The sequence below is a fragment of the Molossus molossus genome, unplaced genomic scaffold, assembly GCF_014108415.1.
Source record: "Molossus molossus isolate mMolMol1 unplaced genomic scaffold, mMolMol1.p scaffold_m16_p_3, whole genome shotgun sequence".
NCBI classification, from domain to species: Eukaryota; Metazoa; Chordata; class Mammalia; order Chiroptera; family Molossidae; genus Molossus; species Molossus molossus.
In genome coordinates this window covers 120,601,090-120,625,172 of record NW_023425366.1, presented here as the reverse complement: position 1 = coordinate 120,625,172, position 24,083 = coordinate 120,601,090, and the positions used below count along the sequence as shown (strand labels likewise).

The 24,083-nt window shown below is 53.7% G+C and overlaps 2 protein-coding genes across 2 annotated transcripts in view; one reads left to right on the top strand and one right to left on the bottom strand.

Moving 5' to 3' along the window:
- IFT140 (intraflagellar transport 140) overlaps positions 1-24,083 on the bottom strand; it is a 99,601-nt gene that overhangs the window by 25,514 nt on the left and 50,004 nt on the right. Inside the window, exon 17 of the mRNA XM_036280671.1 lies at positions 23,611-23,810. Within this exon, the coding sequence (XP_036136564.1) occupies positions 23,611-23,810 (200 nt within the window). The remainder of the gene's footprint in view (positions 1-23,610; positions 23,811-24,083) is intronic.
- On the top strand, positions 1,428-21,848 carry TMEM204 (transmembrane protein 204). The gene is made up of 3 exons (XM_036280673.1): positions 1,428-2,321; positions 7,269-7,424; positions 20,345-21,848. Exons 1-3 carry the CDS (start codon positions 2,042-2,044, stop codon positions 20,587-20,589), a joined length of 681 nt encoding a protein of 226 aa, XP_036136566.1. The 5' UTR covers positions 1,428-2,041; the 3' UTR covers positions 20,590-21,848.

The window sequence follows — 24,083 nt, the reverse complement described above, 5'->3', positions numbered from 1 at the left end:
AGACAGACATTTCTTGGGACCCACGATTCTCCAAAGGACTCCTGCCTTTCAGGAATGCAGCCTGAGAGGCGCGGGAGCCTCGCCTTGTGGCCCACAGGCCCGTGCAGCCTGGGATCAAAGCAGCACAGGCCAGGGCTCCCATGGCTGGCCTGCGCTCGGTATGCACACGGGCTGGGAACTGCCGGGGCTCCAGAAGCGGCAGGTGAAAGGTGAGGACTGAGGAGACCAGACCAGGTGCGCCCTCGCTGAGGTCGTCTCATCGTCTGTGACCTCACTCTCTGAGCCCCAACGTCCCCTCCTGTGACGGTGCTCGTCCCTCCACCTTGGGGCAGTGTGTGAGGACCGCAGACAGTCAAGGGCACGTGCTGCTACTACCTGGCGCTCCAGGGGCTTCACATCGTAGGCAAACGTGTGCGTACCACAGTACAGACGTGACTTCTCATTCATTCACGCCCCTTCGGGGCCTTGGCTGGGTGAGCGTCCCTGTGCTGGTGCGGGTCTCTGAGGTGGAGGCGCAGAACCTCCCACTGCGATGGTCTGCTGGTTCAGAGGGGTTGGAGCAGAGCGGATGAAGGCCTGTCCAAGCTCCCAGCAGCTTAGTGGCTCTGATCGAGGCACAGCAGCACACCACAGGAACAGACCGGGTCCCTTCTCAGCTGCGTGGATTGACATTCCCATCAGCAGCAAACAGCCCAGGCCAGAAACCACATTCACTCCCCGCCAGGCCCCGCTGGGTGCCTTGCACAGCATATCCACAGTCCCACCTTCTTGCATCTCAAGGATGATGCCACGGTCTGGCAGGTCTCCACGGGGCGGTTTCTGACCCGCCGGCTCTGGGCAGTAAGTGGGTCTGAGCTGTGATGTGAAGGCCTGTCTAATGGGGCCCCACCACCACGCCCAGCCGTCCTCCGCTCCTTCTCCTCTCTGGGCATTTCCTCCCTCCATCTGTATTTCCCTGTGACAAGGGCAGGTCCCGGTGCATCTTGGGCTGGCAGTACCTGTGTGCTAGGGAAACGACCCAGGGCCGGGTGGGCGACTGGCCACCAGCGCCTGCCCGAGCTTCCTGCTGCTGTCCCAGGCCCAGCACGGGAAACTGCCTGGAGCACTGAGGCAGCGCGGCCCCTGTGGCTGCTCCGCAGCACCTGAGTGCCAGCCTGGCCACTCCGAGACGGACAGGTGGGACCATGGCTCTGTTCTGGGCCAGCAGCCCGGCCCTCCCTTTTGGAAAGGAAGATGGGGAGGAGCTGGGAGGAGGGTCACGGAGCAGGACTTCAGAAGGCCCCCCTGCCTTTCCTATCAGGAAACACATCCTGTTAGTGTCTGGCTGCTGCGGCAGGCAGCTATTTGTTGCAGTTGGCTACGCCCTCCAGCTCACCAAAAACAGCCTCAAAAACAACCATTTCCTCTCTGCTGAGAGACGGGGAAAATGCACGCGCACACACATACACACACACAGACACACGCACACATACTTCCCTGCAGCAGGCTCTCTGCTTTCCAGGACCAGCCGTTTTGTGTTGGAGGCACCAGGCAGGGGCTCAGGCAGCACAGAGGCCGCTGAACCCACACTGTTCCCCGCGGGCCTGCTCAGAGCCTGGCTGCCGCACTGGCTTTGCTCTGAGCGCAGCTGGTTCTAAGAAGTGAGGTCCGGCTGACACCACGTTACCACCTGCCTCTCCTCTCCAGTTACTCTCTGTTCTCCCTTGTGGGGGACAAGAGGCTTCCAGCCTCTCTGGGCCTCTGTTTCCCAGGAAGACGGCGCATTCAGGACTCTGGGCTCTCACTGGTGCCCTGCTTCCTTCTCGAGATGGGCCACGCAGTCACCTTCAGATCAGGCCTACCCCAGCTCCAGGTGCAGGAAGGAGGGTAAGGAGGACCGTGAGGTGGGCTCACTTGCACCTGTGCACGGGCCTTCCCGACCCTCCAAGAATGAACGGTGATGTCCTCTAGCCTCCCCTAGCAGCGTCTTGGTTCTCCCTGGCCACAGCAGCTGACCAGGACTGGGACTTTCTCCACAAGCGGTCAGCACCAGCAGTCAGTGATGACTGTCCAGAAACTGGTGGCCACAGCCGTGCTGGTGGCCCTGGTCTCTCTCATCCTCAACAATGCAGCAGCCTTCACCCCTAACTGGGTGTATCAGACGCTGGAGGACGGACGCAAACGAAGTGTGGGGCTATGGAGGTCCTGCTGGCTGGTGGACAGGGCCCGGGGAGGGCCAAGCCCCGGGGCCAGGCCTGGGCAGGCAGATACGAGGGACTGCGAGGCCCTGGGCTGGGGCTCTGAGGCGGCAGGCTTCCAGGAGTCCAGAGGCACCGTCAAACGTAAGTCTGCTCTCTCTTCTGTCTTTTAGAGCGGGTGGGGCCCGCCAGCCCTGCGTGGCATGCAGAGGACACGGGCTACGTGTTTGCTGACGGGTGAGGGATGCTTCGCTCTGAGGGGCAGCACTGGCTCTTGGGGAACCCTGGCAGGCCCCGAGCTCCACGCCCCCCCTCCCCTGGTGAGCCACAGGCACTTGTCAGTCCTGCTCAGCTCAAACCTGCCTGTGCTCTTCCTTTCCCTGTCTCTCAGCAGAGGTCTCCTCACGCAGCAGGGGGCTTTCCTTTTCCATTATGCACAGCTAAAGAACAAATGCATTAACCAAATCAAGAAAATTACATTTTTCCTGGTGGAAAACTAAGATCGTTAATGAGAAAAATAAACAAGAAGCTTAAGAACAGATGGTTGAGTTCTGACTTCATTCCACAGTCGTCACTGTGGTTTAGGTGGTACGCAGCTCGGGGACACCTGCCAGAACTGACTGTAGGTGGGACCACAGCGGCTGCGGAGGCCCGCTCAGAAGACAGAGCGCTTGCCCCCCTGCTCCCCTGCCCCCCTGCCCCCTCTGCCCCACTGCCTCGTCCTGGGCCCTGGTTGGTCATGCTGAGCACTGGGTCTATCACTGCTCTGGAAACTGGGAACTTGACTTTGAAAGTAGGGTCAGGATTTCGTGTTTCAGAGGGAAGGGTTCCTAAGGGTCATCTAAACAGTCACGGTGGCTGATGGGCAAAGGTCTCCCAATGATGACCCTTTAAACTAACTTGCAGGAGGGCGTCATCCGTTCTGAAGACAAAGTGTGTCTTTGAGAAAATATGACAAACACGAGACTGCAGATGGGGCCTTGCTAGTTGCCATCAGATGGTGTCCCCAAAGTCCTCAAGTAGCTCGTGTGCTCCCTGTGTGCCCGTCCCCAACTGCTGTGGGCTCGGAACCCTGACCTGTGAGGGAAGGCGGGGTGGGGGATGTCATCTCATTTCATAGGCAAAAAGCGGAGGCGGCAGCCAAGGTCCCTGGGGGCATGCAATCTACTAGGCTCACCACAGCCTGAGGGGGTGGTGTGTCAAGGGGTGGCTCTCTGCCCCTCCCCTCTTCTTTGCAAGCAGGGAGGAAAACCTCTCTTTAAAAGATCAAAGTGCATGAATGATTTCAGAATTGCCTGACCCTGGTTCTCAACCTGTGGGTCGTGACCCCTTTGGGGGGTCGAACGACCCTTTCACAGGGGTCACCTAAGACCATCGGAAAACACATATTTCCGATGACGATTCATAGCAAATTACAGTTATGAAGTAGCAACAAAAATAATCTTATGGTTGGGGGTCACCACAACATGAGGAACTGTATTAAAGGGTCGCGGCATTAGGAAGGTTGAGAACCACTGGTCTATGAGCTCTCCGAACTCCGGGGCCTGTGGGAAGCCAGATAAATGCAGATGGACCTGGGTCTCTGTGTGACCTGCTGTTTAAGAATGATCCTTACGACTTGGGGATTGTCCTGAGGAGCAATGAAAGCCAGAGGCTCAGCCTGTGAGGGGAAGTCCTGGGCCTAAGGACTCCTGCTACGGCCCCCAATGCTGACCGAGCGCCCTCCCTGTGCGTCCATCCCCTTGGCTCCCATGCTAAGGACTGCTCACCTCAGGCCAGGGAGACACACAGTGGTCCTCCTGACCCCCACACAGCCACCCTCGCTTCCCCCCTGCCCTGCCACATGTCCTGAGCAGCCCCACTCACCCAGCCTTGTTTGCTGTCCCTCCCTGACCCCCTGACAAGCTCCCTGACCAACTTTTAAAATAACCTCTTGCCATTAGTATGGCGTTTATGGCAACTACCCTTAATGAATTTCTAAGCATCAAATATTTGTCCAGAACAAGGGAAATGTCTACAGAAGCTTCTCTTGAGCAAGACTGCATTGAGCAGTGAGCCATTGTCACGCCAGGTCTGGGACATGAGCGGGAGCAGAAAGTCGGCATCCTGGCCCTGGTGGTCTGGAGCTGGGGCTTCCTGCCACCACATTAAATCAAACCAGTGCCCAGTCTCGTTAACTCTCATGAAAAACCCCAGCCCACACTTTGCTCGAGATCTAGCTGGGCAGAGATTGGGAGGAAGGAGCCGGGAGTCCTGCATGGCGCCCTCCACACCACCTAGGTTTCACTCTGTCAAATCACCTCATCCATGACGGGGCAACGGGGTAACATCAGTGCAGTCCAACCCTGAGCACCCGTCTAGGGGCACCAAGGTGGCGAAACGTGCCCCTTGTCACACATCACCGGTCGGCTTTGCCCAGAGAGCCGGGCTGACCTAGAGAGTCCAGATGTTGCGCAGGCAGCCGGGCAGCAGCCTCGGGACAGCAGTCAGGCTCCTGCCAGCTCTGTGCCAGGGGTCCTGGCAACGCCCTGTGCAAACATCCGAGGAACCATTACTCGAGTCTGGTCAGGGCCTTTGTGCTGCCGGGTGTCCTGAGGAAACTGGGCCGGGGCACAGGGGCCAGTCTAGGTCCTCCAGCTGCCCCCATGCCACCCTGTGCCCTGGTCTTGAGGATGCTCGCTGGGCAGGGTGCAGCCATCCTGACTTTCATTACTGATCAGGTGGCTCCTTCCTTCCTGTGAGGTTTGGGGGGGAACTTGGGAGACTTGAGGGCCCCCTGTGGCTCCCAGAGAAACCTCACAACTTAACTCCAGAGTCAGTCTTCCTCTGGTACTGTTTTCTCTGTCATTTTTCATCTTTCCATATTTCATGCGTTCTGTCAGGCACCTGATGTTCTTTTTCTGAAGCAAGATGCATCATGAATAAACATAATTAACTCTTGGGTAGATGGCTGAAGCCTAGAGCTCTCTGAGGGAAGCCCCTTGCCCTGCCCATAGGTGATTCGATGCTCTCCGGCCCCAGGTGGGTGGCCTGAGTCTCACGGGAAATGCAGGTGGACGGGGTGTGTACCACATACTGCCCGGCCAGATGACACTCGTGCCACATTCTCACTGGGCTCCTTAAAATCCAGGCACTGCTGCCAGGCTGTGCACACAGGTAGCGTTAGAGGCTGTAAAGCGCCCGGGTGGATGCAGCCTGGACAGGTCTCCTCTGAGTGGCTGGCGAAGAGAGGATGGCCCGGAGAGGAGAGTCTTCTTCTCAGGCAGAGGGGCGAGTCTGAGCAGTCACCGCTTCATCCTTCTCCCTCTAGACATCTGCAGCACCACGGATCTCCGGGGACCTGAGGGCCCGTGTGGTGGCGTGTGAGCTCGGGGGTGTGTAGCTCAGGGTGCGCACGCAGGGCTGCCAGGAAGGACGGAGCTGGATAACCAGGCGGGCAGGCAGCAGGCTGCACATGGGGAGGGACGGGCCAGGGTCGCTGGCGCTCTGCTCCCGGGAGCCTCGGTCAGGTGGCCTCACTGCACCAACACGTGCTCCCTGTGGCTGTCCCCTGGTGCTCCTGTCCACCGCAGGCCACTCCCCTCTTCGCAGGCAGTTCATTCAAGTCTTTCCTCGCTTGCAAGGCTGAGCTTGGGAAACCGGACGGACTTCTCTGGGCCTGGCTGTTAACCTCCGTCATGTTTAACACCCTTGTCTCTGAGGTCACTTCCACCTCCTAAATCCTACCGTCTTTTAGAGAAGCAGAGCCTCTGTAGTCATATAAATGGTAAAAATAATTGCAAAGAAAATCAGTGTGAAGAAAGAGCAGTGTGAGCAGCAGTCTCCACGAGAAGCCAACTAGTTTCCCTGGGCAAAGAGGGAAGAAACTGCCCCGGCTCACCCCATCCAGACAAGAGGCCAGCCTGCCACTGGCTGCACCTCCAGGTGCCCCATGAGCACTGCATCGGTGGCCAGGAAGGTTCTAGCAAACTCAGCCTTGGGCGAGTGGGGAACTCTCAGGCTCGGGTGAGCACACGCCCCCGGTGCTAAGGTTCAGAGAGCACCGCTGCCTGCCCCGGGCCCCCAGTGTCTGCTCCTCTCCCCAGCTCTGGACCCACCGCCACACCAGACCTGGCCCTGCCTGCACCACTGGGGCTCCCCCAGTTTGCCCAACCCCTGCCTCCTGTCTCCTGGCGCTGGGAAGGGTCACAGAGGAGTGTCAGGGTTTGTGGTGATGCAGTTGTTTCTGTGGTTACTCTGAAGACTATAGATCGTGAGCTCAATTACAGGGAAGTGCAGCCCACCGGGCAGGGGGCTATGCCAGCGAGAAAAGTGATTGAGAGCAGAATGCACAGCGCCCAGCTCAGTCCACACTGTCAAGCCCGACTCAGGAAGGTGAAAGCCTTCACCTGGTGGAGACTGTCGTGTGTCTGGTGGCACGTGCGCTCCCTCGTATGCTCCTTGGCCCTGGCGCTGGGCTCTCCTGGAAGCTGCGCTGACTTCCCAGAAGCCAGGCCTCTGCCACTGTCCTGCCCTCAGAGCAGTGGTGCCACCCCCAGGCCAGAGGGGGCACTGGGAGGAGGCCTGGATTAGGGAAGGGCCAGATCCTTCAGGCTCCGAATGACAGATGGATGGGAGAAGGAAGGAGCTGAGACACAATGGGGAGGAGGAGTGCACCCTCCATGGCGGGAAGTGTCTCCATTTAACTCAGGCTCCACACATGCTAAGCATGAATATTGCTGGGCTGGCGGAATGACTCCCAGAAATCCTCGAAGCCTGACACTGGGTGGGGCAGGGGCCAGGAGGCTGCCGGTCCTCACTTGATTCTGTGGCGGGGGCCACAGGGAAAGGACCTACTGCCCCTGTCCCCTGCCTTTGCAGTTCACCACTGTGCTCCTCTGTCCTCTCTGCCCTGTGTACATGTCTCTTGTGCCTCACTCCCGGACTGGGTGCAGGTGGGGGAGCGGAGCACATGGAGCCTGGAGATGGGGGCAGAGGGAGATCAGTGAGGTTGTCAGTGCAGACTGAGGCATGAGCACCAGGAGAGCCCCAGCCCTGAGCGGCCTGCCCTGCGCTGACCACCTGCCTTCTTTCCCTCTTGGCCCCTTGCAGTGCAATTCGACATGATGCGTGCCTGCAACCTGGTCGCCACGGTGGCCCTCGCTGCAGGCCAGCTCACTTTCATCCTGGGGCTGACGGGCCTACCCCTGATGTCGCCTGATTCCCAATGCTGGGAGGAGGCCATGGCTGCTGCGTTCCAGCTGGCGAGTAAGTACCCCCAGGCCCCAGAGGGGCCAACAGAGTGGCAGCACCCTCAGCTTCCGTTGGGGCTAAGAAGGCCCACTGTGGCCTTCTAATGTCACATTGATCCCTGGGTCACCCTCCTGCCCCACCCGTCGCCGTGGGTAGGAGCAAAACTGGAACATGCACACGGGGGCGGGAGTGCTGAGGGTTCGGGCAGCAGAGGTTTTGTATCTCTGGAGCTGTGGCCCCGGCCCTTTTCCATTTTGAGACAAGGTGCTGGCACATGGGTGATGTGCTCTGTCTTCCAAAGCCTTCGGCATCTAGCATTTTCTCTGTTCCCCTGAGGCCCGTGTGGCAGGTGGCCTGGGTTCACGCCTCCTGAGCCAGTGCAGCAGCCTGCCCTGGGCCGAGGGGCAAGTGCCATCTAGCCTGTGCCGCAGAGCGGCCAGGCCCAGGGCTATCGGGAGCGAGCCTCTTTGGAACAATTTGTAGCCACCACGGCCTCTGAGGGTGAAATGAGGCTGGGCATGAGCACACCTGTGGTCTTGGAAGGGTGAGAGTGGTGGCATCATTGTAATGATGAATGAATTGCTCTGGGAGGCTCCGTGGCGGCCATGGAGGCACCGTCGGGGGCTGCTATGCTGATTTCTCTCGACATCTGCGCTTCTCACTGGCCCAGGGTAAACAACTGGGGAAGTTCTGGCTTCCTGCTCCCTACTAGGGAAGAGTCAGGTCAGTGGTCCCATGGTTACGGAGACTGATGAAGTGGCATGGGGACATTAGTAGCTGACGTGCTTGGTGGAGAACAGCAGCACGTCCCAGTGTTGAAGGTGCGGTTCCAACAAACCCAGTGGAAGAAACGGCAGGAAGTCTGAAGTAAATCAGTCTAGGAATAATGGATCACCGCCCTCATCCTTCTGGAGAAACACAATTTCCAGAATGAGGCTGACAGACAGACAGGTGTTGGTGTGCTGGAAAGTGCTTGGGTGGGCCCTGGCTGGTTTGGCTCCGTGGTTAAGGTGTTGGCCCGCGGACCAGAGAGTCCTGGGTTCGGTTCCTGCTAAGGGCACGTACCTCGGTTACAGTTTGTCCCCAGCCCTGGTTGAGGTGGTGTGGGTGGCAGCCACTCGATGTGTCTCTCTCACGTTGATGTTTCTCTCTTTCTCTTCCTCCCTTTCTCCCTCCTCCTCTATCTGAAGATAAATGCAAAAAAAAGAAAAAAATGTCCTCAGGTGAGGATGAAAAAAAAAAAAAAAAGAAAGAAAGAAAGAAGGTGCCTGGGTGGGAATCAGAAGGGCCTCCTGTGCTCTGTTAAAGGAAGGTGGTGTGGTCCTGGGCTGGTCACTTCCCCGTGGCCCAGGCTGGATGCAGGAGGGGGCAGCTGAGGGCTGGCCAGGGGAGAGCACAGGGTTTGGCATGAAGGGGACTGGATTGCATCTGGGCTCCATGAGTCATCATCCATGTGACCCAATCCACACCTCAGTTTACCCAAATGCAAAGCAGGGATGACGTCTGCTGCCATCGGACTGATGCTGAGAATACACGAGGCAGGTGGAATGGGATCTCTGATCACTTCTGCCTGCAACCCTCTTCCGTGACTGTAAAAACCCAGACATTCCAAGTGATTAAGGAAAAGTACCCATTTGCCCTCTGCTAACCGTAGGGCTATAAAACAGAACTGGCTTCATTGCCTCAGTGAATCAACCATCTTCCATCACGTGGGGTTATCTGAAATTCCATCCCTTCAAGAAGGAAGTGGAAGATTTAGAAACGTGATTGGAAAAGCTAGATTAAAAACAGACATTTTAGTGGCATTGAGGAAATGAAAGTAATATTTCCTGATCTGAAAATAACTCCTAGCAGGGTAATCAAATCAGTCACTGCTGCGTTTCTCAAGAAATTCCTCTGAAACATTTATTTAGACTTATTATGAGAAATATGGTGGGTTTGGTGTGAAACTGACATCTTACTTCCTGCAGACTCTTATTTTAGAACAAGATAGTGTTGTTTACAAATATCATTTTTAAAAAACTCAAAATGGGGCGGAAGCCCCGTGAACTAAAACCAAGTTGTCTTGCAGCAACCCTGGCAGGGGGTGGTGGGCTGCCAAAGGTGTCTCGGGGGCCTGAACCGGCGAGGTGGGGGCAGAGGTACTGTGCTCCTCTCCTAAGTATTTCCAGGCCGGCACAACTTCTGGAAAGGTTGGACTAGGCTCTAGTAAAAAACAGTCAGACAGGCAGAGGCTGATGGAAAAAGCCAGAAGCACCGCAGGGCAGCCCCGGGTGTTTCAGATGGTTCCTCTTGCCTCCACAGGCAGCCTCTCCCCTCGGTGTCTGACCATTACTCCCAACAGGTCTGTTTTGCCCAAAAAGGAAATGCATTTGGCCCTGTTTAGACTTGTTTCATTGACAAACAGTACAGAATGCAGCTATGTGCCTTTCTTCTATCATGCTGCTAATTTTAGAGTTAGGTTTTTTCCTGTACTCCGGTCTGTTTTAAACAGTCAGGGAGAGACTGAAGGGCGCCAGGATATCCTGTCCCAGGAGGGGGAAATGCCTGCTAGTACCTGTTACGCAAGCCAACCTTGAGTCCCTAGTGCCTGGGCCAGAGGGTGGGCAGGGGGAGAGCATGAGGAAGGGAAAAGCACATGGCGTCGCTGGGAGCCGGGAAAAGCTGGAACCAAGCAGAGACAGCGACACGCTGATCGGAGGGTGCCCTGGGACTGCAGCCTGAAGTGGTTATCTGCCCACTTGCTCATTCATTCCACAATCGTTTCTGGGCACAATTCACACTACACGACGCCTGGCCTGGGTCTGTTTAAAGGACAGCCTCTGCGACTCAGAGTGCGCGGCTCCAAAGGACCTGTCACAGTGACGTTGGGGGACCCTATGCAACGGCCATGTCACCTGGTTTGCTCTATCATGTTCAGGCCACCACACCCAAGCTTCCAATTTCTTTGCAGAATTGTCCAAGTGTAATTTGTTTGTTTGTTTATCCTCACTGAAGGATATTTTTTCCATTAATTTTTAGAGAGAATGGAGGGAGGGAGGGGAGAAAGAGAGAGAATGTGAGAGAGACACATCGACTGGTTGCCTCCCACATGACCCCAACCTGGGCCAGGGATAAACTGCAACCAAAGTACGTGCCCTGGCCGGAAGCGAACCCGTGACTCATTGGTCCACGGGCCGATGCTCTAACCACTGAGCCAAAACGGCCAGGACCAAAGGGTAATTTTAATTTACCTTAAAGGTGAAAAAAATTCCCTTCTGTCCCTTATTCCAGCCCCACCCCTAAACTGAATATGCTGTGGGAACCCTGCATATTCCCTGTGGTGAAAGCACTCTGCGTGATAGAGACTGAGGTGCCCAAATTCAACTCCTGTGCCCTGCTGTGTCTGATAGGCCCTTGGAAGGCAGGGGGCCACAGTGGCCCATGAGACGGGTACAGTCACCATGGAGCGGCTCTGCACTGTCCCCGGGGCCGCTCCCCCCTCCCCTTGGCTCCTTCTGTTGTAACCAGTACACGACAGATACCAACTGCCAGGCTTTCCTTGATTTTTTCCCTCCCTGAGGCCTCTTAAGGCCCCTCATTCAATCTGTTGGTTATCCAACTTCAGAGCGCTAGAGCCCTCTCTGCGGGGCTCAGAGCTGCTGGGCTGCAACCACATGCCCCTCATGTTCTGATGACAGCAGAGGTTTAAGAAGGGTCTGTAAGGGGGCCCTGCAGTGTGGGCCATCCCAGCCCCAGAGCCAGCAGCTGCGATGCATGGGCCCTGCCTTGCTGGGTGTAAGCGCTCCCTTCCCACAGCCTCACACATACGTGAGCTTCGATCTGGCTCACTCTACAGACCTTCCTTTCTCCTTGACTTTCCTGGCTCCTCCTCTCGCTGCTTCTCCTGTTTCTTCATGTCTGTGGTCTCACTGATGTGCGCAGAAAGGCACAGGCAGAGCAGGGAAAGCAGCGTTGAACCGGGGTGTCAGAGGCGCAAGGTCTTTCCCAGCCTCTGATAAAGGCAGATGCTGCTGACTTGCGGCAGACTCCTGAAGCAGAGGGGAAAGCCAGGGTGCGCTCTGCAGGCAGCTCAGCTGTGGGCCCTGGCTCCTGAGCACAGCCGAGCTTTCCCACAGGAGTCTGGGCTCGAGTGGGCTCCAGCAGGCTGCCGGCTCTGGGTGAGTGCCTTCAGCTCTGTGCTCTTTGGACAGCAGGGAAAGCTGCTGCAGGCTGCAGACCCTGCCTTCAGTCCTGTTCGCCGCTACCGTCATTCTGCCTTCCCACTGTAGTCCTGCTGGACACCACCAACTGAAACGTTACCTGTCCCCAGACACAGCCTCCGTGCTCTTTGTTGGGACTCTCTGCCCCATGTGAGCTCGCTGTGAGGGCCAGAGCCCTGCAGGTGCTCTCAGCCCAATCCATGGGCAGACCATCCTCCTGGGCAGAATGCTGTGGGGCCTTGACATTTCCTAAGTGTGACCCTCCTGCGGCCCACCAGGAGCTCCCGGTCCGCTGGGCCCTCACTGTTGGCTATGCAGGACTGACACTGTGGTCCGAGGCTGACAGTTTTATGTAGGCTGAATGATCTGGTGGTTATGCAGGGCTCTGTACTTGGGTCAAGTCTCGTCTTTGAAGGGCAGCTCCTTGGCCACTGCTGACCTCCTGGGCAGCGCACTGTCTACCGGAGTCCAGCCTGACAGCCCTGTGGCTACACGGGTGCGGTCAGGCTGGCAACACAGCCGGTGCCCGGAGGCTCACCATTCTTTGTCAGTGCCTGCTGGTGCTCTCCCTGGGGTGAAGGACCTGTGCACCCCACCTCTGAGAGCCTTGGGCTAGTAGGTTCTTGCCCTCATCTTGGGAGTCTATGTCTTGCCCGATGACAAGATGGGGCCATGCGAGGGGGGACCCGAAGACCAGGCTTCTCATCTGCTCCCTCCCCTAAGCCTCCCTCTCTTGTCCCCGCTGCTCATTGAAGTCTCTATACATGCTACCTCTGATCCTTTTTGGAAAATGCTGGTAAGTAAATAAAAAAATTCCCTAGCACCGCATCAAGGACCCTAGAAATGATGTCCTGGGCTGCACCCATCAATGCCTGTGACACTCAGGGATGTTATGATAAAAAACACAGTCTCCTTCAAAGTGGGGCTTTTACCCAAATGGTCTGCCTCTCTTTAAACAGGTCTACTAGCCACAGATTTATCAGATTTATCAGTTTCCTGAGGCGTATGGCTCTCGCTCTCAGCATCCATGGATCTCTTATCTAATCTTTGATATTATTCCTAGTTTATGATTTATCAACTCTCATCACAAGTAAGCCTCCCCCTGCACCTCTGCAGAAGTTTTAGTGTAGCTTCCTCATTAATCATGTGAGTGGCCCAGGACCTTTCTCGAACTTACAGTTTTTCTCAAAGCACAATAACCGCAACTAAATGATGCCGTTAAAGTACAAACACACAACCATTTTTGCAGGTCGGCAGTTCCATGTTTCACTCTGAACTGCTTTCAGAGTGGCCTGGGCGCTCCTTGGGGCGCTCCAACGACCCCTCCCTCCTCCACGGAGCTGCGCAGCAGGCCGAGCCCTTGCGCTTTTCTCCCAAAGATGGGAACCTGCGCCGGCCTATTTCCGGTCACTCGCACCCCAAGTTCTGAAGCCTGGCACCTCAGAGGGTTCGGTGTCATCTGCAAACTGAGCTCTTGCCTGTGGACACAGCCTCACCACGATCACCTGTGGCGCCAGGCTCTGGCTGCACTCTTTCTGGAGCCGCAGCCAGCCCCTCCTTGAGACATAGGCCTCTCAAGTCTAAGCAGGGTGACTAAGAGCAGAGTTTACTGTGGAACCTGGTCAAAAGCTGCTTTAAAAGCCTCACGTGACTTCAGAGTCTGCTGGCTTCCTCTTTCCATTTCTGGAAATCATTAGAGTTTTTCTTTGGCAAAACCTATAAACACACAAAGGGCCACTTACCCCCCACCCCTGAGAATGCTGATTTTATCAGTCTTCAAAGGTCAGTAGAGGTGATAAATGGTAATTGTCTTGACATCTCAGGAGCTGGTGGGGATTCTGCTGTTTTTCTTAGACTCGGGGACTTTCTCAGAGCACCATACATATTTTTGTTGTTTATCAAGAATGAGAACATTGCTCGGTCTGGATAATTTGCTTTTCTGCCTTCTGCATCGATGTCCCAAGCTCATCTACATCCCACCCACACCTCTCATTTCTTCCTTCGCCTCCCCTTTCTCCATGCTGCTCAGGGCGCCGGTGCGTCAGGCAGCACTGTGGAGCGTCGGCTCCCGTGGAAGTGTACGATCACATCAATTGTACCATCTTTAGCCTTTCCTTTTCCCAGAATCCCTGCCTCTAGGGAGAAACATTGGCTCACCACTGTTTTTCTGCTCCCAATGTTGGAAGATCCCACCCACAGCTGTGCTGTGCGTGGACCCACTAACGAGCCGGTTTGCTCTGTAAGATTCTCGCTAGAAGCCTCACGCCAGCTCTACACCACAGGTGCCTGCTTTGCCAGTTCAGCGGCCGTGCATGCTGAGGCAGGTGTGCTGGGTGAAGGGCTCAGGGGTCAGCCCCACGGGTTTCCACTGATGCCACCTGCGTGTGCTGACCGTCACTGAAAAGGAAGGCCCTGTGACAGACACCGACAGCCTAGGAAGCAGGCAGGAAGGAAGAGAAAGGAAAGGGCGCTCTGCAGGCTGAGCTGTGAATCACACTGCCCACTGTGAGGCCGGCTCACAGGAAGGGGCTGCTGCCTTTGCAAACACACATTCATGAGGATGGAACCAACTCCATGTACAGAACTTGGTGTGTTTGCTAAAACTCTCCCCCTTTGATTTGTTTCTGGACAAACATTAACATCATTGCAAGGCCTTGGGACAAAAGTCTCCCAGGGACAACTCTGAGGAGAGGGGTTCTCCACATTAGGCTGACAGAAACGAAAAATCTGAGGTTGAGACCAACGCAGTCCCATACCTAGTTCCTCAACACCATTCCTCCCCTCAGCCAGAGAACTCTATGAAGTAAAAGGCTAGTTTGATTTAGAAGAACGTCTGCACAGGCGGTCACTCGGCGTCGGGGCTGAGGCTGGAGGCGCACAGTGAGGCAGTGAGCCCACATGGGCCTCTGCCTTTCCGTGTCTCTGTGGATTTTCACTGCTGACACGTGGCATCCCCGGGCTCCCTGTGTCTGTTTAGTACCTACAGCCCCCACTGGCCCCGGGCAGGGTTGGACGATTCCGACCACGGAGCCTGCGGGCAATCCTAGCAGCTGCGCCGGGACAGGCAGAGTGCAAGTGTCGCCGCACAGCCCTGCCCTCCCGCCCGGGCGGCCCAGGCTCTTCCTGCAGGGCAGCGCCTGCGCCCACTGTTTCGGAAGGTTCTCTGCATCTTCCTGGTGCAGGAGAGGGTTTTTCTAAATGTATTTTGTTTTTTTAATGTTAGGGAAACAAACCCCTTCCCTGACTATATGTTGAACTAAAATAAAGCAAAAGCCAATGCTGATCTTTACACAGAATAAGTCATGTAAATGTAGGTTTGTTAACCTCTTTTCCCTACTTTCTCCTGGGAAAAAAAGCCGTTAAGGTGCAGCCTCTGCATTACGCCAGCTAGGAAGTGAGACAGCCACACCTGTGCTGGAAACAGCCCAGTGCTGCTCACTGCGGGATCTGCAACCGTTTTCCAGGCGTATGATGAAACAGGAGGACGCGTGGCTCGTTCGTTTTCACTCTGCAGAAGCCACCTGTCAGCCCTGTGCTGAAGACCTGCCACCTTTATCACTTCCCTGCTCATGTTTTCAGGATGAGGCGATTATGCCCAGGGTGTTGGTGTACACGTGAATTTATACTTCTTGAATAATTATCCACACCCCAAATGTTCTTGCATCTTGTAATGGAAAAAACTGACACGCTTTGAAACCTGAGTTTGTGTACCCTGTAGGCAACATAGCTAAACAGAGGGAGGAAGTAATAAATAGACTCCGATGGTTACAAAATCATAGCCTACACTATTTTCAAAAACCTACCACAGTGATCTTCAGAAAAGAAGTGACAGGACAATTGAGAAGCCCTGAGGTTCTGTGAATACTAGTGTGGGCAAGGACAGCGTCAGAGCCTTGCCGCTCGGCGCTGGGATGGTGCCTTGGCACGGCCCAGGGGTTGGAAGCCAGAGGCTGCTCTGCTGGTCTGTGGAGTGTTCCATGAGGGGGCATTTTCACCACCTGGAGTTCAGAGTGCTCTTTCCACACGCTGGTCTCCTGGTGTCAGAGGCCTAGCTTAATAATGCTGCTCTCCGTCGGCCTGCGGTCCGGAGAGACCCGGGTTCGGTTCCCGCTAAGGGCACGTACCTTGGTTGCAGTTTGTCCCCGGCCCTGGTTGGGTCGTGTGGGTGGCAACCACTTGATGTGTCGCTTTCACGTCGATGTTTCTCTCTCTCTCTCTCCCACTCATTCTATCTGAACAAAATATCGAAAAATGTCCTCGGGTGAGGATAAAAAAAAAAAAAAAAATAATGCTGCTCTCTGGGAGGGTTTGCCCAGCTGCCATCCCTGCTCCCTGGCAGAGCGTGGCCCCCCCACTCCCATACCATGGGTCCCAAATGCCTCTATTACAGAGGGGACCATGCTGTAGTCATTAATTTCATCTTTATTCCCCCAAGAAGAATGCCAGTTCCCCAAGGACAAGTCAACTGAGCCTTAGCAGCTCTGCCCCGCCCCAAGCACCCAGCGTGGAGTCCGACAGGTCTAATGTAAGGTGCCAGTGAGGCAGCTCTGGCTCCATGCTGAGTGACATCGACTCAGACATGGCTGCTGGGTCCTGTTCCTTGGACAGCTTGTAGTCAAGCTTAGAGGAGCTTCCAATCAAGATGGCAAAGGAGGTTACTCTTTTGTTTCCTTAATAACAAATTAATATAGTATAACAGCAGAAAAAAGGAGGCTTAGAGGACTTAATATGGAAGCTGTTATTCCCAGTGACTGCACTACATTCTACTCTGCATGAAGGAATCTGTTTGGATTTGTCTCAAACCAGGCGACTCTGAGGCTGAGATTAATGCGTGGTCGCACTCCAGCCGCAGGGACAATGGCTGGAGGAGGCACCGTGTGCAAGCCTAAGGAGGCTGAGGCTCGACTGAACCTCTAAGCTGAGTGCTGAGGGGTCAGAGACAGGAGGACAGAAGGCAGCCCCCGAACCCCCGGGCTGATGGAGCACAAGGACAGCAGCACCACAGAAGGCCTGGAGGGGTGGAACTTGGCCTCTCAGAGGCACAAGCAGGCACCAGGTGGCCATAGCATGACCGGGCGGCCACAAGAGACAGGGAGATTTGAGGCGTGGGGCGGGGAGGGGGGTGCAGGGCCCACACTTGAGGGGTGGCTTACGGGGCTGACAGTGCAGCTGGAGGAGAAGTGTATCAAATGCATTAATATCTGCTGCAAAATCGACTGGCACAGCCATGGAAAGGGGAAAAGTAGAGGCCCATTGCCAGAGTCATGATGGACTTCAGAAAGTGCTTGTTAATTGAAGAATCTAAAATTAGTTGTCCTTCTAAAATATTCTAAATGTGTTACTGTGAAATATATATGCAAAGAACTCAATGAAACATGTGTGTCCTGCTAAAGAGATAATGAGGTAAACACCGAGAAGCCCTGGGGTCCTTCCTGTTGCGCCCTCCCCCCAGGAGGTAAGTGCTGTCCTGCACGGTCAGCCACTCCATTTTGTTTTTAATCCTAAATGATTTTTAGAGAGAGAAAGAGAGAGAGAGAGAGAGAGAGAGAGAGAGAGAGAGAGAGAGAACGAACCATTGATGTGAGTGAGAAACATCAATCGGTTGCTTCCCATATGCGCCCCAGCTGGGGCTGGAACCCGCAACCTTTTGGTGTACAGGACAATGCTCCAACCGACAGAGCCACCCAGCCAGGGCTCCCTGGTTTTTATACTTCTATTCCCTCCTCAAGATTTCCTAAACAGCAGCCCGACGGCTGAGCCTGCGTGAACATGCCCAGAGAAGCACAGGTGACCGAGCTGTGGCCCTGTGGCTTCCTCTCGGGCACCACTGTCTCTGCGGCTCACCCCAGCACAGTGCTGCTCCTGCAGCTGTGCACCTGTCCCTGTCCCGTCCCGGCTGCCCACAGCTCACTGTCTCGTGGAAGCGAGTTTCAGACGTTGCTGATTTGGGGGACTGTTGTCTCCTGCGATGAGGAGTTTCACTGGGGTGTAATCCTTGCAGTGGAACTGTGGATCCTAGGACATCACCACGCTGTCCTGAGCTCTGACTCAGTGAGGGTGGGGTCCCTCTGCCTTGAACCTGGGCCAACCCTTGGTGTTTCCTCCCTTTCTAATTCTGCCAGTCTGGTGAGTGAGTACACTTTAGTCTTTTCCAGTTTAGGGTCACCTCTTTCAATCCAGTTCTCGTAATTCACGAATCTCCACTGAAATGTCTTGCAACAAAATTCAAGGTCCTCTCTGCTCATCAGTGGTGTAAACCAACCTCAAGACAGATGACTGGCTGTGACAGGATCGCCCTGGAGGCCACAGGGAAGCCCAATTCTTTCCCACTGTTCTGTTATGACGAATGATGCTGTAGAATTGCTGAAACCATGTAACAATTTTTAAAAATATTCTAATAACACACTAACCAAAAGGAAGCTTAGTTTAAAAAGGCAGAAAACAGGTTTCAATCACAGCAGAGGGTAAGTGTCTGTCCCTCCCCAGGGCGGGCAGCCAATGCAAAGGAGCTGCTGCTCTTTGGGCAAATCCCTTCTACAGGAGCTAGTCTCCAATAGTGTCCACGCTGCAGGCTGCCAACGGCCTTGCTGTGAGCGGCTCAGCTAGGCCTTGCTCCTCTCCTCTCAGACATAAGCTGGATCCTAACTCACTCTCCCAAAGTTCCCATCCTGCCCCATCCTTCTGGGTTTTGTTGAGACCAGGCATAACAAGCTTCCTTGGGTGACAAAAAAAATGCCAAAGACGTAGTAAAAATGAGGAGGACACATAAACTATTTTCGTTCTCATTACACAAAAACCAAGCTATAATCCCTTCCCCATTTATGCAAAAGTCGGTGCCATAAAACCACAAGCAGAGGATGCATCCTTCCCTGGGAGGGAGAAACGACAGAAGTTTCTTTTCGTCAGTGTGCATGACAAACAGAATTAGTTATTTTTAACAGAAAGGAAGTATCCAGAAGCTTTCCATGTATAAAAAGCTCCACAAAGTACTGTAGAGAATTACAATAGAGATTAGTCACTGTCACCATTGTTTAGGACACGGCCGAGGTAGGTGAATGTTTAACTCATACTTTCTAGAAGGTACAGTGATGATGAGACCATGATGCTTGGGTTTTAGACAGCTCAAGCCTGTCCCTCGCCCTCACCCCAGCACTGACTTATCACACAGTTAGAGGGAGCATCAGCTGGCATTGCTGCTGCTCTTGGCTCTGGGGCCACGCTGGCGGTGCGTGACGTGGTTTCCTGAGGAAAGCAAGGGAGGCTGTGGGGAATGGAGGGACCAGCATGAAAAGACACATGGATGTGACAGTGCAGCGCAGTGCAGGGGGACTGAAGCAGCAGCAGGCAGCCTGGCCAGAGCACAGGGCAGGGAACGTGGCCGAGCCTTCGCGGGGCCAGTCCCATTTGGACCATCTGGGTTACAGAGAGCCTGTCAGGCATTTTTGGTTCCAAGAAACAGACTTATTCAGGTCAGTACATCAGAGGGTGGGATGCTGGTGGAGAACATGGGGTTCCCTGGGCCACCCAGGCCTCTGCTTCTCCCTGCTCCCCTCACTCTTGCTAGCCATGGCCCGCTCGACCCCACGGCCTCCTCCTTCCAGTGTCCTCTGCATTGTCAGCCCTTCCCAGCTGAGGGGTGTGACAATCTCGGAGGTCAAGGAGGAGCAGGGCCAGTGGACCAGATTCCTCGACAGCAGAACAGTGTGGTCTCCCTCCATCCCAGCAGCTGGGGTTTCTAGCCTGCATTCAGAGCTGACGCCATTACACACCAGTGCCCGGCTATCCTAGTCAACAGCTCCTGGGTGCAAATCCTAGCTTTCCTGTAGCAAAACCTCATAAAATCTAGTCTTTGAAACTCCTTCAAGATAAGACTATTAAAGTAATGATGCTGTGGTGTTAGCATCACATTAGAACAGAATGTGAAGAAGTCTGTGGGCCCCACCATCAGTGGAAGACTCTGGCCACAGTCCTAGCACAGCCCCCTCCCCTTCTCTGCTGTCAGAGTTGAGAGAGAGAAGGGAAGAGTATGGAGGGGAATAAGCAGAGAGGACCTTACCCCAAATCACTAGTGGGTTTGTTTGGGGTGAGGGAAAGCGAGGGTCAGTGTCACGTTTATGGGGAGGCCGACTAAGGAAGTAGCCGACACCTGGACGATTCCAGGAAGTGCACGTGGACCAGACTGCTTTTTTTTTTTCTTTTCTTTTTTTAATCCTCACCCAAGGACATATTCCCATTTTTTGTTCAGACAGAGCAGGGGGGAAGAGAGAGAGAGAGAAACATCGATGTGAAAGGTACACATCGAGTGGCTGCCACCTGCACAACCAACCAGGGCCGGGGACAAACTGCAACCAAGGTACGCGCCCTTAGCGGGAACCGAACCTGGGTCTCTCTGGACTGCAGGCCAATGGTCTAACCGCTGAGCCAAACCGGTCAGGGCCAGACTGCTTTCTTGTAAAGCCCCTAGAAATCCTCCTGTGCTAGGATTTAGCAGAAGCACATGGCTCCCCCATCCCCCAGCTACCAGACTCAAAGGTCATAAAAGCCCACCCAGGCCTAATACAGAGCAGCTCAACACGAAGCGCCGGCACCATGAACCAGGCTCGGACCCATCTGGGGAGCAGAGGGGCGGGGAAGAAGCAGAGCTGTGGTTCTGTTTGGGCTCCACGTCGGGAGCTCGCAGGCCTTTGCCTGGCTCTGAGGAAGGCTTTCTCAATACCTGTCTTTCAATTGCAGGTTTTGTCTTAGTCATCGGGCTGGTGACGTTCTATAGAATCGGCCCGTACACCAGCCTGTCCTGGTCTTGCTACCTGAACATTGGTGCCTGCCTCCTGGCCACCCTGGCAGCTGCCATGCTCATCTGGAACATTCTTCACAGGAGAGAGGACTGCATGGCGCCCCGAGTGATTGTCATCAGCCGCTCTTTGACTGCTCGGTTTCGCCGTGGGCTAGACAACGACTATGTGGAGTCACCATGCTGAGGGTTGCCAGGGAGGGGCCCTGCTTGGGACTTTATCCACTGTAATGGAACAGTCTAGAAACCAAGGGACTGCCTGTATGGAGGCGGTCGATTCGTATGGTTTCTTACATATGCATATGTACGATACACAGGTATGTTTACTATGTTTATATAAATATATTATACGACCACATATCGTCTGTGCCAGCCTCCTCCTGACCCACTCACAACCTGGCTTCACGCTCACCCATGTCGCGAGGAAGAGACCAGCGCCTGAGATGCACGCGAGGAGCGGCAGCTGCCCTGCCCAGCACCCTGCCCAGGGTTGGTTCACTCTGCACCTGCTGAGGGGCACCTGCAGCTGCCTTATCTTTGGTAAAGCAGAACATCCCGGGAGGTTTTCTGGAAGTGACCAAGATCTTCCTAGAGTGGCTCAGAATTTGTAATCAGATGGTTACGGCTTTATGACAGGATGGAGTTAGTAATGTGTGTTTGTGCCTGACTATTTTTCTAAGTTAAAATAAAATGCAAACCTCTTACCAGTGTCTAAAACGTGTGCTGTATCTACCGACACTGCCACGTGATAAAAAGAATTTAGTCTAGTTTATGTGGTTTTTGTGGGCTAGCAGTAAGAGGAGGGTTGACACATTTTTTAAAGATCTGGTGGGAGTGTAACTTTGTGTTACTCATGTCCTTATTCACATTTCTGGTCAACTGAGCCTCAGAGCCCATGCTCCTCCAGACTGCACACTGTGGTCATATGACGGCAGGTCCACAACTGGCGGAGTAAGAGGGGAAAGTCCATTTGTTTAAAGAAATCCAGAGATAGGTTCACTTTTTCCCCCTATAAAATCTTTAGCCTATCTTCATCAAATGCTCGGTGGGCTGCACCTTCATGATGCTGCACCCAGCTCCTAAACCAGTGAGAGGAAACCAGGCCATACCTCCCCAGGCGAAATAGAAAACATTTAAAAACTGGCCCATGTCCCCAAGGACTGCCTGACAACATCTATAAGGACAGTCCTCTGACAGCTGCATTGCTTGGGCTCATGCCAACTGGAAGTGGAATCACTGTCGCCATCCGTTAGCCCAGGAAACTGATATAAGGCACTGGTGGGTGCCATGCAAAGCCCAAGGTAAGACCCTGGCTATCACTAGGCTGACCCCCCTTCACCCAAGACATTTTTAGCTTGGTTATTTTTTTTATTGTTAATCCTCACCCGAGGATATTTTTCCATTGATTTTTTTAGAGAGAGTGAAAGGGAGGGACAAAGAGGGTGAGAGAGAGAAATATCAATGTGAGAGAGACATACTGATTTGTTGCCTCCTGCACATGTCCCATCTGGGGCCGGGGATCGAACCTGAAACCCAGGTACATGCCCTTGACCAGCAATTGAACATGAGACCCTTGGGTGTGCGGGCTGACGCTCTAACCACCGAGCAACACCAGCCAGGGCTGGTTGCCTTTAACCTTCCAGAGCAATGAGGTGACCAGTCTGGAATTCAAAGACTATATTGCCCCAGAATAGCCAGAACAAATGGTGGATTGGGCTGGTGCTTTAGAAACAAAGCAATTGAGAATGATTTAAAAGCATCTACAGCCTAATCATCTATAATGAAGTCAGCAGAGTAGAAACAGCAATTCCTGTCCCACAACCTGTACGCTCACAGGAACATTTAGGTTTGAGCTTCCTCCCTTTGAGCTTCTTCCCTACAATGGATTTTCCCCAAAACTATATGCAAAAAATAATTGTTTTTAAAGAAAAAATAATGAAATATTTAAGATGTATAATTTTAATAATATTATGTGTATAATTATATAAATGTTCATTAAAGTTTTAAAGTTGGCCATGTGGTTGATTATAGTCTGTGATCGTGTTTATATGAAATGAAAAGTCATCAGAGAAAGGCTGGGCTATGCCATCCAGCCACTCGAGTTCACTTCCCAACTAAGAGTCCTCTTGTCCACATGGCCAGTGTTGCAAAGGCCCTCCTGCTGGAACAGGGTTGGGCCTGTTTTAGAAACAAGACAAGAACGCGGGTCACATGCTAGTCTGAAAGGTGCTTCCGTGTTACAGAAGCCATCACTGCAAATGAGAAACACTTGGTCCAGGTAACTTAATTTCCCATCTTTCTCTTCCCACTTTAGTTTCATTCATAATTTTTCTACCCTTTCAAGATTAAAATCCATCAAATGCTCCTGGGAAGAATTGCTGAATTCTCTCAGGAACAGAGAGGAACCTGCTTTTAGACAGCCTTTGACGAGAAACTTCTTTTAGAGCAATTTTAATTGTAGTTTCACTGCACTGTTCTGAGTGTTTATTAGCAAACCCTTTTTTGTTTAGTAGCAATTATTCCCAGAGGGACAGGTATTACAAATATTTAGCGGCTGCAGAACTTTCGACTAGGAAGTGTCCAGAACACTGCAAAAAGAATCAAAACAAATAAAGAACAACGCAAGAGGCTGCAAGCACTGCAGAGGCCGAGCGCCAGGCTCACCTGCTCCCTGCGCCCAGCTGGCTGTGCCAACACTCTCTGCTCTGTGGCGCAACGTGCCGGGCGTGTCCTGGCATCTACACGAGCAGTGGCATTTCATTGAGTGAAAAGACCAGGAAATACAGCAGGACAGAGTCACAGATGAATTAGTGATGCTTAGGATCTCATTTAGAATGGGGAGAGAAAGGACTCTAAGAGTGTGCACATCCCTCCGACACCTCTGTGAACGAAATCCTCACCATTTTTTTTGTTGTTGTTGATTCTCACCCAAAGGTATTTTTCCATTGTTTTTTTTTTTTTTTTTTTTTTTTTTTAGAGAGAGAGAGTGGAAGGTTGGGAGAGGAAGAGAGAGGGGGAAAAGAGAGAGAGAAACATAGACATGAGAGAGACACATCTATCGGTTGCCTTCCACACGACCCTGACCAGGGCTGGGGATTGAACTTGCAACCCAGGTATATGCCCTTGACCAGAATCGAACCCGAGACCCTTCAGTCCCTGGGCAGACACTCTAACAGCTGAGCCAAATGGGCCAGGGCAGAGTCCTTACCTTTTGATGAGTTTGATAGATTTGAAAGCTTCGTCCATGTCTCCAACAGCGATGAAGAAGCTGAAGTTGATCATGGCATTCCGGGTGGTCTTGTCGCAGTCCTCCAGCCCCACAAAGTCACGCAGGGGCCTCCTGCCCACCATCTGGGGGACGGAGTGGTGCCCTGCATCCACCTGGTCGTCTCTGTCTGCTTCTCCTGGCTGAATGAGAAAGGGCACTGTTACCTGTTAGTTCGTGTAAAGCTAACGCCTGCACTAAGCCTCTTTCTCCTACGTCAGCCATGGGGGTCCCTCTGCAGAGAGATGCAGCAAAAACCTGTCCTTATTTGAAATCAGAGCTTTTGGCTCTGGTTTCAGACAGCAGATAAGCAAAAGCTGTCCATGCACAGGAATTCGTTTTTCAGCCGCTGGTTCCCTAACAGCTATAAAATAGTTGTGAAAATCCCCATCTCCCAGGTTGGTTTTGTAAACTAG

Excerpts from the sequence above, each read along its gene's own strand:
- TMEM204 (XM_036280673.1), top strand. The coding sequence starts at position 2,042 with ATGACTGTCCAGAAACTGGTGGCCACAGCCGTGCTGGTGGCCCTGGTC. Across the intron at positions 2,322-7,268 it reads GTCCAGAGGCACCGTCAAAC|TGCAATTCGACATGATGCGT; the intron begins GTAAGTCTGCTC and ends GGCCCCTTGCAG. Across the intron at positions 7,425-20,344 it reads TGCTGCGTTCCAGCTGGCGA|GTTTTGTCTTAGTCATCGGG; the intron begins GTAAGTACCCCC and ends TTTCAATTGCAG.